The 15,209-nt window shown below is 36.0% G+C and overlaps 1 protein-coding gene across 2 annotated transcripts; it reads left to right on the top strand.

Annotated features, from left to right (window-relative positions):
* Nucleotides 1-172: 172 nt before the first annotated feature.
* Nucleotides 173-15,098, top strand: tmem88b (transmembrane protein 88 b). 2 transcript variants are annotated; one of them, XM_051898686.1, is made up of 3 exons: nt 173-395; nt 8,960-9,352; nt 14,377-15,098. In XM_051898686.1, the coding sequence occupies exons 2-3, from the start codon at nt 8,966-8,968 to the stop codon at nt 14,656-14,658; spliced, it is 669 nt and encodes a 222-aa protein (XP_051754646.1). In that variant the 5' UTR covers nt 173-395; nt 8,960-8,965; the 3' UTR covers nt 14,659-15,098. The 2 variants fall into 2 exon arrangements, with proteins under 2 accessions (XP_051754646.1, XP_051754645.1); XM_051898685.1 differs by lacking the exon at nt 173-395 and adding an exon at nt 5,507-5,758.
* Nucleotides 15,099-15,209: the final 111 nt, after the last annotated feature.

Raw genomic sequence — 15,209 nt, 5'->3', positions numbered from 1 at the left:
ACCACTAAAAAAGTATGTTCTATATAGTATGAATGTGTGTAGTATGAATGAAATCTGGACGTACTACATTCGCCATGTTGTCGTTAGGCTATCATGTGACCTACCAACGTCAGTTGCGTCGCATCACTGCCATTCATAAATCCTCCCCCCTGGTCTCATGGGATAGTAACGTGTCCATCTTATGCACACTACAGTGCTGGAAGAAGTTGATCATCCACGTACTTTTTGCCGACTCTTTTATGAGTACTGTGATTTCGGACATACTTCTTTTGTCACATTTTTCACCTACTATACAGTAATGAAGTATGCGATTTCAGATGCAGCACTTGAGATATGCACGGGCGAAAAACATCCCGACAGATCTATAAACAAAAGGTTTGCCACTGTGATTTAGGGTAAGAAAAAACATGTTTTGGAAGAAGGACTGATTGTTGTATTGATTCAATATTTAGAAGGTCATTTTTAACAACAACAACAAAATTACATAGTGTACCTTTAAAAAATATTTAAATTATTTGTTGGTTTGTTTATTTTTTAAATCTAAATCATTTTAATTTTTGCATTACTTTTTTTATATTAATTTTTGCAAAAATGTTTCTAGACTATTAATATATTGCTCTTGTCATCATACCGCAATTTCATCAGCCCATACCAGGCACGCCCTTTATCTGTAGGCGAGTATTTATCCTTGTTTATTCATGACGTTTTGTGTCAGGTTCATCCCCATCAAAGTTCCTTCCTGTTCTTCTCTGTTGACGTGGGTTTTAGAGGAACCAGAGCTTGTTTACTTTTGTGATCAGCTTCCAGTAACATGCCCTATCGCTAAACTTTAATACATGTTTGACACAAGATTGCTCACTTCATGCAGTAGCTTTCAATTTATCTGTGTGAGAATGGAAGTGTTCCATTTAACACACCCATGTAGGCTGGACATAGCAGCAGCGAGAGTTGAACTGATGGTCAGATACATCAAACAGTTTACAACAGCCAAGCTCAAGCATCAACTACTAGGAGTTCATTTCAACTGCCAACAAATTATTTTGCAAAACATTACAATTCATAGTCAGTTATTGCAGAAATCCACTCCCATAATACTCCAAATATATTAGCAGAAACTTATCCAAACTGACTTTGGAGAATCAACACAAACTCAGGAGTTTGAAAAAGAGTAGAGTTCGAAAAGGACATTAGGCTCATGTACAGGTTAACGTTGTGCAGGCTTGCGGATTTCCTACTTCCTGTTAGTACAGGAAGTGCTTTCCACCCCTCCTTTATCACATTGCTCATTTTTTCTCTATTCAGAAAGCCAAACTGCAAATGCCAAGCTTGTTTAATTAATGCACACTAGTCTAAAGTCAAGGAGCTCTGGTGAACTCAAAATTGCGCTTGCCACAAACCAGAGGCTGGTGAAAGCAAATCACTCAAAGACATTTTTGGCCTACAAAAGTGGATACAACTTTTTACAGCAAAACTTGACAAAGTGATATTTGGAATGTAACAACAGCATTTAGGCAATCTTCAGACAGTCTACAGCAAGTCAAGACTTTATTTATAAAGCGCTTTATACATTATAGTTTCAAAGCAGCTTTACAGTGACAACAGGAAAATGATTCAATGATGCAAACATTTTGGTTGTACAGCAGCACTAAAAGAAAAGTGTCATTGTTCAGCTGAAGTCAGTTCAGTGTGGATTCAGTTCTGTTGTAAAGATAATCAATTATTAAATTAGTTCATTTCATCAATAAAGCAGTTTTGGAGAAAACAGTTCTCCTCTGGCCAACAACAAACACTGTATGATTATGATTAATAGGGAGCCAATGCAGTGTTGATAGAACCGGGCTAATATAGTCATACTTCCTGGTTCTAGTAAGAACTCTAGCTGCTGCATTTTGGACCAGCTGGAGTTTGTTTATTAAGTGTGCAGGGCAACCACCCAGTAGAACGTTACAATCTAGACTTGAGGTCAAACGCATAAACTTTTCTATGGCAAGCCGTTTTGAATTTTATTAATTCTCAGGATAAAAATTCTTGATATCAACAATTCAGTACTTGATATCAGATACTTCTTGATACTAGTAACAATTGCAATTTTTGATATCAGGAATTAAATTTCCACTAGTAACAATGAATTGTTGATATCAAGAATTAACAATTTTGACTAGTTAAAATGCTAATTTTTGTTATTAATAATTACATTTCCACTAGTAAAAACTAGAATTCTTGATATTGATTCTTTAATATCAAGAATTCAACTGGCACTAGTTGAAACGTCAGTTCTTGATATTAACAACTGAATTGCTACCAGTAAAAATGTTCATTTTTGACATCTGAAAATGTATTTCTGATATCAATAAAATTTCAGATATCTAAAATGGCTTTCTTACTAGTAACAATCACATTCATGATATCAGAAACTAACATTGTCACTAGTGACAATCAAATTATTAATATCAAAAATTAACATTGTTACTAGTAGCAATTCATTTGTTGATATCAAGAATAGATATTTGCACTAGTAACAAAGTAATTAATGATATCAAAAAATTATGATTTTTACTAGGATGAATTGTATTTCTGATATGTGAAATCGGAATTTCAACTAGTAAGAAATCAATTCTTGATATCAACAATTGAATTTGAATGGGAGCCTGTGGTGACATTTCAAATACAGATATCAAGAATTCTAGTTTTTACTAGTGGAAATGTAATTCTTGATATCAAAAATTAGCATTTTAACTAGTGAAAACTGAATTGTTGATATCAAGAATTAACATTGTTATAGTGGAAATGTAATTCCTGATATCAAGAATTGAATTGTTGATATCAAGAATTCATATCCTGAGAATGAATAAGTCAAAATGGCTTGCCATACTTTTCTGCATTTGTCTTTGAGAGCAAGACAAATGACAAATAAGGTGCCTTAATTTAGAAATATTTTTAAGATGAAAAAATGCAGTTTTACAGGTGCTAGGATTGTGGCTTTCAAATTAAAGACTGATATCAAAGAGCACACCCAGGTTCCTAACTGACGACAGACTTGACAGAACAGCCATCAAGTGTTAGACTAGTTGTTTTTTTCATAATCAAGTAGTAGGAATTTACTTGTCATCCAACTTTTATCAACTATGCATTCCGTTAATTTTGTGAATCTCAATCACACTTTCAGCAACAAAAATCATTTTGCTCTTCTCCTGGTTAAGTCCCGTTCAGTGCTTCTAAGCAATGCATATTTGCAGAGTTTTTATCATTTCATTTTAACTGTCTTGACCGCCCTCTTGAGTGAGGTCAGGGGTCAGTACCCAGAAATGCAAAGAGTAAACATTGCCTGTACAAAGCAGTGGGAAACATTACATCTGACAGGCATTAATTGATCTGTCTGATTTCTACCACAGATGGGCTCTTATCAGTTACGCAACCCAGCATTTACTTTATTCCTCTCATGTGCAACCACTCCCTCTGTATTTTCAGATATTCTTTTCATCATGAAGGAGAGCCCATGCTGCTCCACTCCATCCTTCTTTCAGATCTCTCAATCTTTCCTTGCCATCAGTTGTTTGTGATCCTTTCTGTTCTTTTCCCACGTGGCTTACAAAACTGCAGTCTGGATCAGCCTCACTCACATCAAATTTTCAACTTTAAACCATGTTAACCTTTAAAGATATATCTGTGGTCTGGATGAGGGCTGTTAACTGGAAAGCTGATCTTGCTTTTAAACGTTGTCAAGTGTCAAAATATTTATTGGTCTACAGTAGAGGCCAAAAGTAATGTCCGACCTAGGAAAATTGACAATTCAAATATTATTAAAAAATTGTTAAAGATTTTGTAGCATATTGCGTAGTTGTGCTTGAAGTCAATTGTTTTATTATTTGTGATAAAATCAATGAAACCTGCCAAATTTGGTGGACATATTTTGTGGCAGGCTGTCATACAAAGAAATTATGAACACATGCAAAAACAAAGTGAGAACCAACAAAATATTAATAACTGATTATGTTGCAGTCAATGTATGCTTTTTTTCCTGTAAGCTTTTTGTTTTTATGTGCATTTTAAAGTTTATATGCATCCATTAAAGTAAAATTAGTAATTGAAATTAAAATTAGTATTAAAGTAAAATAAATCCTTTAGCTGTAGAGTTTGCCTTTTTGCCAAATAACTTTGTCAGATAAATACCTTAACCAGGTTTAGTGTTTTAAAGTATCGAAAAAATATATAAAATATTTTTATAATATTTAATGGTTTAATCAAAGTTTATTTGTTTTTAGTGATGAGAAAGACTTGTTAGTGTTTAATGCTGTTATGTCTGACATTTAAAAGAGTTTCTATAATGTTGAGGTTTTTGTGGTTACCATTGTGCTGAAAAGTACATACTGTACATAAAGGCAAACGCTACATTGACTCTATAAGTATTGACTGGTACACCAGTGACGGGTAATATCTGGCATGTTCATTTAATACACGTTAAATAAGTTTTGCATTTTAACTAAAATAGACAAGATTAATCGGTTCCAGCACTATAACTCAAGCTGAGGTGATTTAGGGGGTGTATACACGGCACCATTTACAACTAAAAATGGAAAACTTTTTATGCATTTTGGCCATTCGTTTACACAACAATGGCATTTTGGGGACCTGAAAACAAACTTTTGAAAACTGCAAGTTTTTGAAAACGATACCATTGTATTCTCCGTGTAAACTACAAAAAAAACGTGAAACGGTGACATCATGTGTGTGTGTTCACTCTACAGGCACTTAGTGTTTCTTTACAAAGTGACATCGCCAATTACTGACCTGGCATGCATAACGGCGTTTGTAATTGTTTTCGCAGACCAGAGTGAACGGGATCGTTTTGACAATGTTGTCGTCTGTACGCAAAAAACACAAAGGAATATCTTTTAGTACATCACTGTCATGTAAATGTACCCTTATAATTAAGAGTAATCAACTTAATTACAACTTAATAACAAATTAAGTTCCTCTAAGTCAAATGTAGTTTGTTGGTTAATTGTAATTTCATTAGGTTGTCATAACTAAAAAAAATTAATGCAAACTGTCGCATAAATTTTTTTTTTTTTTGAGCAAACATATTTTTTATTCCTTGAAATGTCCCCTAAAAGACTGATTGTTGCATAACAATTGCATAATGGGTGGAAGATGATGGATGGAGATTATGCACAGATCACTTGGGCAATATCAACCAAACCACCACAAAATTACAGAAAAAACAACACTTGGCACCATGTGGTCAGAGCAGTTTATGTTTTGAGCAGAGGGGAAAGGAGGTGTGGAAGATGTGGAGTAAATGTGAGGTGGTTTCATGTCCTCTCCATCCATCAGCAGTAATTAAAGTCTTCACTTTGGCTCTTTAAATAAACATTCCTTCCCCCACACAAAAAGTAAAGAAAGCGAGCGAGCGAGAAGAGAAGGGTAAGGAAAAAGGGGAGGGGGCATGAGGGAGGCACAGAGAAAGGCACTGCTATAACTGCCAGGCAGGATACATCCATATCTCAGTCTGCCTCACTAAGAGAGAGCGAGTGGACAAATATACAGCCAATCTGAGCTTAAACCAACTACAATGAGAGCAAGGATCAGCCTAATACGGCAAGGAAAACGTTTTTAAAATTTTTGAGATTCTACAACCTTTTGAACAAGGAATTCCAAAAAATAGGACAAGAAAAAAACAAAAAAAACAAAACAAAGGAGTGCATGTTGAGTTAGATAAAGGCAACAAAAAGAAGAGGACTACTGGACTCAACATTGGGTGAGTGGTGGGTGCAGAGGGCTTGATAAGGTGCATGTGAGACTGACCTATCAGAGGCGAGAGCAGGGGAATGTTTGGAATTTACACTTACAAACGTATCTGTTTGATTGTTTTTTTTAACATTAATTTACATAACCGTTAGATCGGCAATGACTATGCATGTGAACTGCTGCATAGTTTAGAGTTTTGAAGTGCATACGTGCTACCTTTCATTGAAAGACTATTTCAAGTATGACAATTCTGAGTGAATTATTTAACAAGCATTTATTGGCATGGGGGATGGAATGCACGTTTGATTTTGGGGGACGAGATCTGCTATGCTGCTGCTAAGCAAATACAATAATTTGTTCAGATTAGTTAAAATAACACAAAGGACATGATGCTGCAAGATTATACTAAACTCCCCGTAGCAGATGCAGGTGGCACTGGGGAGGAGGAGGGGTAAAAAGAAGTTTTCATAATCACGCAGCAGGGCGATTGCCCACTAAATTATGAATATATATGGTATATATGTATTAAAATACCCAATCAAGTGGAAGCATGTATTGATCAAAACATTTTATGAATCAGTTTGAATAAGATCACATCAGACCTTCTAATATAAATAGCAAAAGTAAAACCCATTCCACTATGAACCTATAAAGATTTTTAAGTTGCTATATATAGGTAGTTCATTTCTAATTTATATGCGTACATATGGTTGTGTCCAAGTAATATTTCCAAAGTTTTTGCTCCAGATTAATTCTCAATTGTGTGATTCCCAGAAAAGTGGAAACAGTGTTAGCGGGTGGAGCAGTCTGGTGTTCTCCAGGTTTGGCATAGTGTGCGCTTGTGTTCACGTTTCCTGTGAGTGGTGATCTAGTGTTTGTTATATGCCGAGTCACCTGCCGTACAGGCGCTAACAAACAGAATACAAAGGCAGGAAGACAACACAACAGTCAGCAAGCGCACAAACATGTACATGTCACCCTCATCATGCATCACTGATGGCATATTCAGGATCTAGTGTTTAAGGATGAGAGTGTATGTGTGTGTGAGAGAGTCTTAGACCATCCTGTATCCATATTTAGATGATTAGTGTATGGCATTGAGGCCACAGCTGTCTAGCGTGTAAAGTATTTATGTAGTTTGACCTCGGTCTATTGTTCAGGAGTCCTATCTGGATGGTCAGTGTAAGGGGGAAGGGCACATCTTTTCAGCGCTCCACAGGGTACTGGAGGCTGGATTGAACCTCAGGTTCAAACCAGTATTTTTATGTATGTATGTATATATATATATATATATATATATATATTTTTTTTTTTTTTTGATTTACATATATTTTGTAATTTATATAACATTTATAAATATTATACATTTTTACTTGCATAAATTAGTAAACAAAAATACATTTTGCATAAAGAAAATTAAGCCTCTTGGGGATCATAAGGATTTTAGCATTGTAACATTTTCTATTTCTGTACTCCGACAAAATCTCATTCTCATTACCAATGAAAATAACTTTTACATCATAATAACATTTGATGTACCACCCGTAATTAATGCTGATTTTATTTTTCTAACAATCACTGTGTCCTGACATCTCATTACTATTTAACAAATTTATAATAAATAAATTATAAACCAAGTAAAAGTGAAACAGTGATTGGGGGAAGGTTGCTTAATTATGAAAATTAAGAAAAAGAAAAAAACCTTGTAATGACCCTAGTTGGGCTTTATTTTCTTTAGTAACAATATCATTTATTTTTTTTATTTGGGGTTAAATTATACATACCCATATACATGATAAAAGACTGGAGGTTAAAGTGATCAAATCCCCAGAGGTGTGGGTTACTGCGATGTCAAGGTCTTTTGCTCTTCATCATATCGCCTGTGTTGATCCAAACACACTGAAATACTAATTAGTTTGCACCACAAAGGGCCAATTGGCTTTCAGATAACAATCAGTCTCTGATAAAAGAGCTAATTAAAAGATCACACAAACCTAGTTTCCTGGTGATAAGTGATTTAACCTTGCTCTGAACTTTAGTAGTTAGTAAACAGTGCAAAACAGACGTCAGAGTCACCTATGAACGCATCCACTACTGACAACACTTAATGTAACCACCTTTTTAGGTTTTTAAAAAGTTGCCAAGGAAGATTCAGAGTGAAATAATCTGATAGCTTCCTGCAGTTGCTGTTGTTAGCAAACGGATCGCAGATTTTTTTTCAGGGTGTTGACAGCAGTTTAATCTCAGATTTTTGGAGGTCAGGGTCACGCCTCTTTCAAATATGAGCATGTTTACTTTTAAAATGAGGCTTGTATGATTAAATAGCTAAAAAAAAAAAAATGAATACAAAAAAAGTTTACCGATTAATGGCTAAATGTTTTTGAACTGATTTCATCTATTTCGCATCTCTTTTGCACAACAATGTGGTTTAAGCCTACAAATGAAAATACAAAACCTATCAAGTGCACTCCTTTCACAATTTAACCCTTAAACACATACCTCGGGGCTTTACTGACCTGGGACGTCATTCACTAGCCTCCCCCTATTTTTTTTTTTTTTTAAAGTTAGACATCAACCTTCTTAGTATTCCTCAGTCTATTCATTATAAACAATTTAACATAATAAAATATAAAAAAAATACAATTACAAAAGTATGTCTGTTTTCTAATTAATTTTTGTAAAAAAGCATATAGGGTTGGCAATGTCTGATACACAATGATGACGTGATGTTTCACAAAACAATACACAAGTATCAGCAAAACTTGAATTGGCTCAGTGATTTACTGCAGAGCAAGTACTGTATACGCAATCAATTAGAGTCACTGTAACTTGAGGGTGAATCTGGTGAAGGTGTCAGCAATCAAAATATTGATTTTTAAGATGTTGAAAACGCTAGTTTTGAGAATATGGTTGAGATCACAAATAAAAGCCAAATGCTGAATGAGCTCTGATGATGATAGTGGAGATAATCAAAAGCATCTGCTCAAATTCACCGCTTTCAAGTTTCAAAAGGTAACAAAATATGCTTTATTTTATTCTTTTGTAACTGTTATTAAAATATAAAGCAGAGTTTTATACTATTGCGGAAGTTAAGAGATCCGTGTTAGATATAGATCCGGGTCGCTAAAGACTCGAATATGTAATAATAATTGGCGAAACATTAATGCATTTAATGGTTCAAATGAAGTATTTTGTTTACTATCGTCTTCAGATCAGGATGAGCATGAATGGCACACTGGAGAAGGGGGCTCATCACCAGACCCTCGACCTCTCTGAAGAGCTCCCAAACAACAGCCATCACCATCATCACCATCACCCCAATTTCCAGCACACAAACTCCTTGGCCTCCACTGTGCCAGCCGGGACCCCAGTAGGAGGATCTGGAGTTGTTGTGCCTCCACCTTACTCTGCTGCGGAGGCTGGGGGAGGTGAAGCTCCGCTGGAGCTCCGGGGCTCTCTGGACTGCTGGGCGTGTTCAGTGCTGGTGACAGCGCAGAACCTGCTGATCGCAGCCATCAACGCCTGCCTGGCTGGGTTGGTTTTTGGGCTCATCCTCACTCCTGCTATTGTCATGGTGGTGTTTGGCTTTCTCTGTCATTCAACGGTAAGAGATGGGAGAAGTGCATCAAACTGGTCACAATATACAAAATAATATACGATTTACACAGAGTTTAGGAAAATGCTGTTTTTGAAGAATGTGGCAGCAAATGATTTTTGGACACGACAGTAAACGTGCAGCTCAAAGTTTCTCGTTTCACATGATGAGGACATTTACATATATACACACAGAACAAAAAATGGCCTAACTTAAAATATTTTCTTTTCTTTAAGTCAATACACATTTTTTAAGAGAAAAATTATAAATAAATAGAAAGTATATTAGTCAAGTTTACACTGATGCCTACGGTAGTGATCAAAATAGAGGAAATCACCTTTCGAAAGTAACTTCACGCCTCAAATACAGATTTTATCAGTTACATTGTTACAGCAGTAAATGGCAAAAATAGACTTAAAAAAATGTGTCATTGAATCATTGAAGAGATTCATTCAAAAATGCTGATTCATCCAGTAATAAAGTGAAGTCTTTATGAGTGAGTCATTGAATCATTCATTCAAATCGAATTTTTTAAATAAATCAAATAAAAAAATTTTTTTTTAAATATACTAGTTTTGTTTAGTTGTCTATTCAGAATTTTTAAAGAATTGTTAGTGTCTAGTTAAAGCTGCAGTCTGTAAGTTTTGCCTCTGTCGCCATCTCTGTTTGAAACCTGCAATTGCTGTTATTTATGGAATTATCTTTACATGGGCTGTGCATTGGCACAGCTCCTTAGCGTGGATGAATCTAGTGTTTGCTGTTAGTCACCACATCGGTGTGGATACTGTACTTTGGAGTACAGATTCTACATCTTGGAAGTATGACCAAAATAAGAATTTTCACCAGAAAACGTCATCTGAACCAGTAAGTAACATGTCTGACATTTGTTCTGACCAACTGAGAAAAAAAAAAAAAAAGCATTACAATAAAATCGCGCTACCAATGGTGCTCGGATCACATCAAAAATCAAACAGATTTCAATTTCTGTAGCGACTCTGCAGACCGAAGACTTTTGCTTTTGTCTACAGGTGAATCTCCAGTTGTAACTGATGATTGTCATTTGGAACTTTCTGGATTACAATCCGCCATTAAAATGACAAGTTTAATTATTGCAGCTGCTGTGAGAAAAGGCTATAAATGATCCGCCACCAGCAGCATCCTCACATGCCATATAGCCTACTAGCTGGGACTCCTCCTTTATGTAAACAGTGACGCAAAGATGAACGACGGCATGCTTGAATTTCCCGCGGAAACCCACCAGTACCGATTTTACTATAAAACATTATTACAAGCTAACCGTTGTGAATTACGCTAAGGTAAGGAGATTTTGAACACTGGCTGGTTATGTACTTGCTCAAAAATTGATTTTGGATCATCTTTAACCAAAAAAAGTTACGGACTGCAGCTTTATAAAAAAAAAAATTCATGATTCTCAACTTATCCAGGATACAACTCTAACAACCAGTATTTAGAACAGAGTATGGAGTGGAAAGTTAACTTATAATAAAAAAAAAAAAGCTTCATTTATATAGTATTTTTAGCTTGACTGCACAAAGTGCCAAAAACTCTATAAAAGAAATCATGGTGACCAAAGTAAAAAGTAAAAAGCAGGTCTATACAATTGTGTTTTTAAATGGGATTTAAAGAAAAGAGATTCTGCAGATCTAATATCAATGTAAAAACTATTTTTATAATAGCGGAGCCTTCACTGCAAACGCTCTATCAACTTTAATTTTATATTTATATCTTGGAACAGCCAACAGTTCATTAAAAAAAGATCTAACAGATCAAACCATTTCATAAGCTCATAAATGTTTTGCCAAACAATGTAGTGCTTTATATGCAAGTAATAAAAACATAAAATTAGCCCTAAAATGAATTGGCACCCAAAGAAGCTAAAACTTACTATGAGACCTAGTTTGTGTCAAAAGTCTGCCAGCAGAATTTTAAACAAATTGTAAACGTGATGAAGCGTGTTGATTTAAAGTAGAAAACAGGGCATTGCATTAATCAAACTGAGATGAAGTTAGAGTCATTTAACAACAGTCATTTATGCTTAAAGCATATTGAAAGTTTGGTACTAAAAAGACAAACAGTGTAGCTGCACTAAAAGAATGTCCTTTGTAATCTGGGAAAAAAGATTCAGAATAAAAGCTAATCATGATTCAGAGATATTCTTCTAGGGATTTATGGGATTTTGGCCTTTGTTTCTCTTTGATTCACCACGTAATCTCTTAATCTTGGGCATTTCTCAGCAGTTTGAGTGCAGAAGTATTAGCAGGGGCAGGTCAGGAGTTGGGAGGATGACGTCAGATGAGAAGTGTTTCAAGACAGGAGTGGATTACTGGAGTTTAAAAAAAAAAAGTTCTCTCACAAAGTTGTATAGTGATTACCCTAGGCATTCTTGCACTATGACCCAGAGTAGATGATATACTGCTTCTACCATTCCAGCTCTGTTCATTTTTGTCAAAAGACTCACTTCTAGTTGTACGAAATGCAATCTCTTTCAAACACTACTACAGAATTAACAGACAAGATTCTACAGACCCTCCATCCCACATGCTCTTTGTCCCTTCCTAAAAGAAAACAGCTAAAGCTGTCGTCACGTAGTGCCCATGGGTCAGTAAGGGTCAACGTGTATAAATAAAGGCTGAATTCTTCCAACCTCTCCAATTACCAGACCTTTAAGGTCCAAGATCAATGGCCATTCAGACCAATTAGTGCCTATGTAATACCACATATGAACGAGAGGTAAACTCAAAGATCTGTAAGGAACAGCAGACCACCATGGTATTCCATGGAGTGAATAGTCTGTCACTTCACTTAAGCAGTCAACTCCTCAGGAGTCTGTCAAAAACACATAATAGGATAATCAAAGAGGATAATTGAGACAATTTGTATTGTGAAGAGAGCTATACAAATCAACATGAATTAAGGTGCAGTAAACGATTTCTGAGAAACACTGTTGAACAGCATCTTGGTTCTGTAAAACAGCAAAAAAAAAAAAACGGTGTTGCTCATGGATCAAGCAGAAACAATGCAACCTCTGCGTTGTTTTCAAGGTCTGAACAGCTTTTCCAATATTAGCACATGCCCTAACTCTTGCTTGATCGTAACTCTTCTTCTTACAATTATTTACCTTTTCCTCTTTGGTAATGCTTCAGCCATCTTTCTACAGTCTTTCTACAAATGTCCCTTTTGCTCACTATCTCTCCTCCCCCGTCATGAGCGTATACGCCCCCTATTGCTGATTGGCTACAAGTAATGTTGTCAAAAGTACTAACCACGATACCAAGTCGGTACCGCGGAAATTGAAAAAAAATGATGCTTTGAGCGCTGTTGAGCGGCTTCGTAAACACCTCTGATTGGCCTTTGTGTTCACGCGCTCATCATATATGTCTGTGATTGGCTACAATGATTAACTCATAGGAGCGTTTGAAAGCACAAGAAAATGTTTGAATTTGAAAGCATGAGTGTTTGAAAGCAGGTCAGTCTGCTAATAGACGCCTGCTTTCAAATGGTCCCGTGTGTATCTGTGTAAGTGCTCAGTGAAGAGCATCAGTGATGTCCATTTATGTTTTTGAAGCATTGATCATTGTAGCCAATCACAGACATATCTGATGAGCGCGTGAACACAAAGGCCAATCAGAGGTGTTTACGAATCTCCTCAACACAACAGCACTCAAAGCATCATATTTTTTAAATTTCAGTACCGACTCGGTATAGCGGTTGGTACTTTTGACAACACTAGCTACAAGAATGTTTTGGTGATTGGTCCAATCAACTTTGTTTTTTCTCCTATTTACACAGCCAAACTAAGTACAAACACAGTATTTTTTTCAGCACACAACAGAAAATTTAGCAAATATTCACAAAATTGTTTATTTAGATGTTGATTTAAAGTTTCAACAGCATTTCTCAGAAATCGCATTCTGCACCTTTAAGTACAACTATCCAAATTTGTTTTTCGCTGTGAATTTTACAAGCATCTCCTTGAGTGAAGAAACCTGTCAGAGTGAGAATGTGCAGCTCCAAACACCGATGGCCTTTATCAGCTTTTCTCCCTCCTACTCGGTTTACTCCGTCACTCTTTTTTGCTGCTTAACTCTGCTTCCCTCCATCTCACAGGGGGATAGTTAAAGAATGTGGGGGTCAGTTTCATCCCTCAGTCTCTTTCCTTCTGTGCAATGCTATTTAACCAGAGAATTATCATTGAAAATTAAAATGTGATATCTGTCTGAACATTTGCTATTATTGTAGCTTCAGGCAGGTTGATGCATTATCCAAGGATAAGTATGCAACATGCTCATGAAAAAAAGCACATTCACTGAGATTTATAGCAGCACAGAGCAGAAAGAAAAGAAAAAAAGTCTTTAAAAAAAAAAAAAAATCTTTAAAATGCTTTTTCGAATATTACCTTTCATGCAGTGTGCAATAAAGCTGTTTGTGAATGTAAAAGGTCTGAAAAGTTTTAAAGATCAAACTGCTGAAACTCTCTCTGTTACAAGCCTACATAATAATGTAACAAATTTGCATAATGCCAGTCTATGGTGTTCATTGGCTGCCTGCAAACAAAGTCTACTTTGACGCTCAAACACTGTAGTTGTAGCTGAGGCCTGGAAGAGTTTGGTTTGTGTTGTCGACATGTCATTATACAAAAAAGCATAATGGGGCACTTTAAGAGCTTACAATGTATTCCAAACCATGTCACACAATTGTAAATTTTAAATGACACTTTCATTAAAAAGCAAAGGTGATATTCTAGTGAATCAGATTAACAGTGGTCTTCTGTCAAAAAATAATTAGAAAGAAAAACCTCCCTACCTTGGAAGTAACAAACGATCGACTCCCTAAAGAAAATGAGCATATGTGGGGTCTGCAAATATTCTTGTCCGGTGTATCTGTTGTTTGTCTATCCACACCTCAGAGACTCATTCCTCCAGGGACATCCTCCTCAGCAATGCCTACACACATTCCACCAGTTATCCTTAACCCCACACAGGTCCACACCAATCAAATGTCTCTCTTTTCAGGTGCGCCCTCACGGCTCATCACCATACTGTTCGGACCTACTGAATGACGGCGGTTGTGTGGCTCTGCTGGTTGTGGGTTTCTTGCTAGTGACTCCACTCTTGGTTCTGGCCTTGGCTGCGTACTGTCGGCTTGCTCGTCACCTTCAGCTGGGTCTGTGTTTTATTCCATACAGCCGTGCCGTCTACAAGAACCTTCCAGCTACCCAGCACCGTGGCTTGGCAGGTGGCTGCTGTGGACAGCAATCTGGGAAAAGAGAAGGGAAGGGAAAGGTGTGGGTGTAGAGGGAAAGGACTACACGACTGTAGTACTGGAGATATGAAAAGTTGTGAAAGAACACATTACACATTGAAGACCTAAAAATCCCCCACATAAAAATATTTAAATACATATCAGACATAAAGAAATAAGGAATTCTTACTCACTGATTAACATGTTTTATAGCCAGACACACCATGTTCGTCAATTTGTTATAAGACAATAAATGAAAACTTTTTTAATTTTAGTACTTGATATTTATAATCAAATTCAAATATCCAAAAATGTTGTGTATGTATTCCATGTATAAAAAACACTATTCGCCTCATACAATAAGCACACATGTATTAAGACATTGTCAAAAAAAATTTGTTATATATTTTCTTATAACATGTACAGTGTTGTGTATTTTCTCTTTTCCTTAAATGTTCCATTAAATACAAATCAAATACTGTAATTTCACAAATTTGATGGCTCGTGTTATTTTTTCACAAGTTGTAAAAAAAACCATTACTGGTGTGCATCTTGAAACAAAACAATGGCACTGACATATTTTAAGATAGGTCAATACAAGCTC

The sequence above is a fragment of the Ctenopharyngodon idella genome, chromosome 7, assembly GCF_019924925.1.
Source record: "Ctenopharyngodon idella isolate HZGC_01 chromosome 7, HZGC01, whole genome shotgun sequence".
NCBI lineage: Eukaryota > Metazoa > Chordata > Actinopteri > Cypriniformes > Xenocyprididae > Ctenopharyngodon > Ctenopharyngodon idella.
Note: the sequence above shows the minus strand (reverse complement) of the source record. Positions and strands in the feature narration are given on the sequence as shown.

Bases quoted from the DNA above. Each gene is read 5' to 3' on its own strand.
- tmem88b (XM_051898686.1), top strand. From the start codon at position 8,966: ATGAGCATGAATGGCACACTGGAGAAGGGGGCTCATCACCAGACCCTC. The intron at 9,353-14,376 runs GTAAGAGATGGG...CTCTCTTTTCAG, and splicing joins GCTTTCTCTGTCATTCAACG to GTGCGCCCTCACGGCTCATC.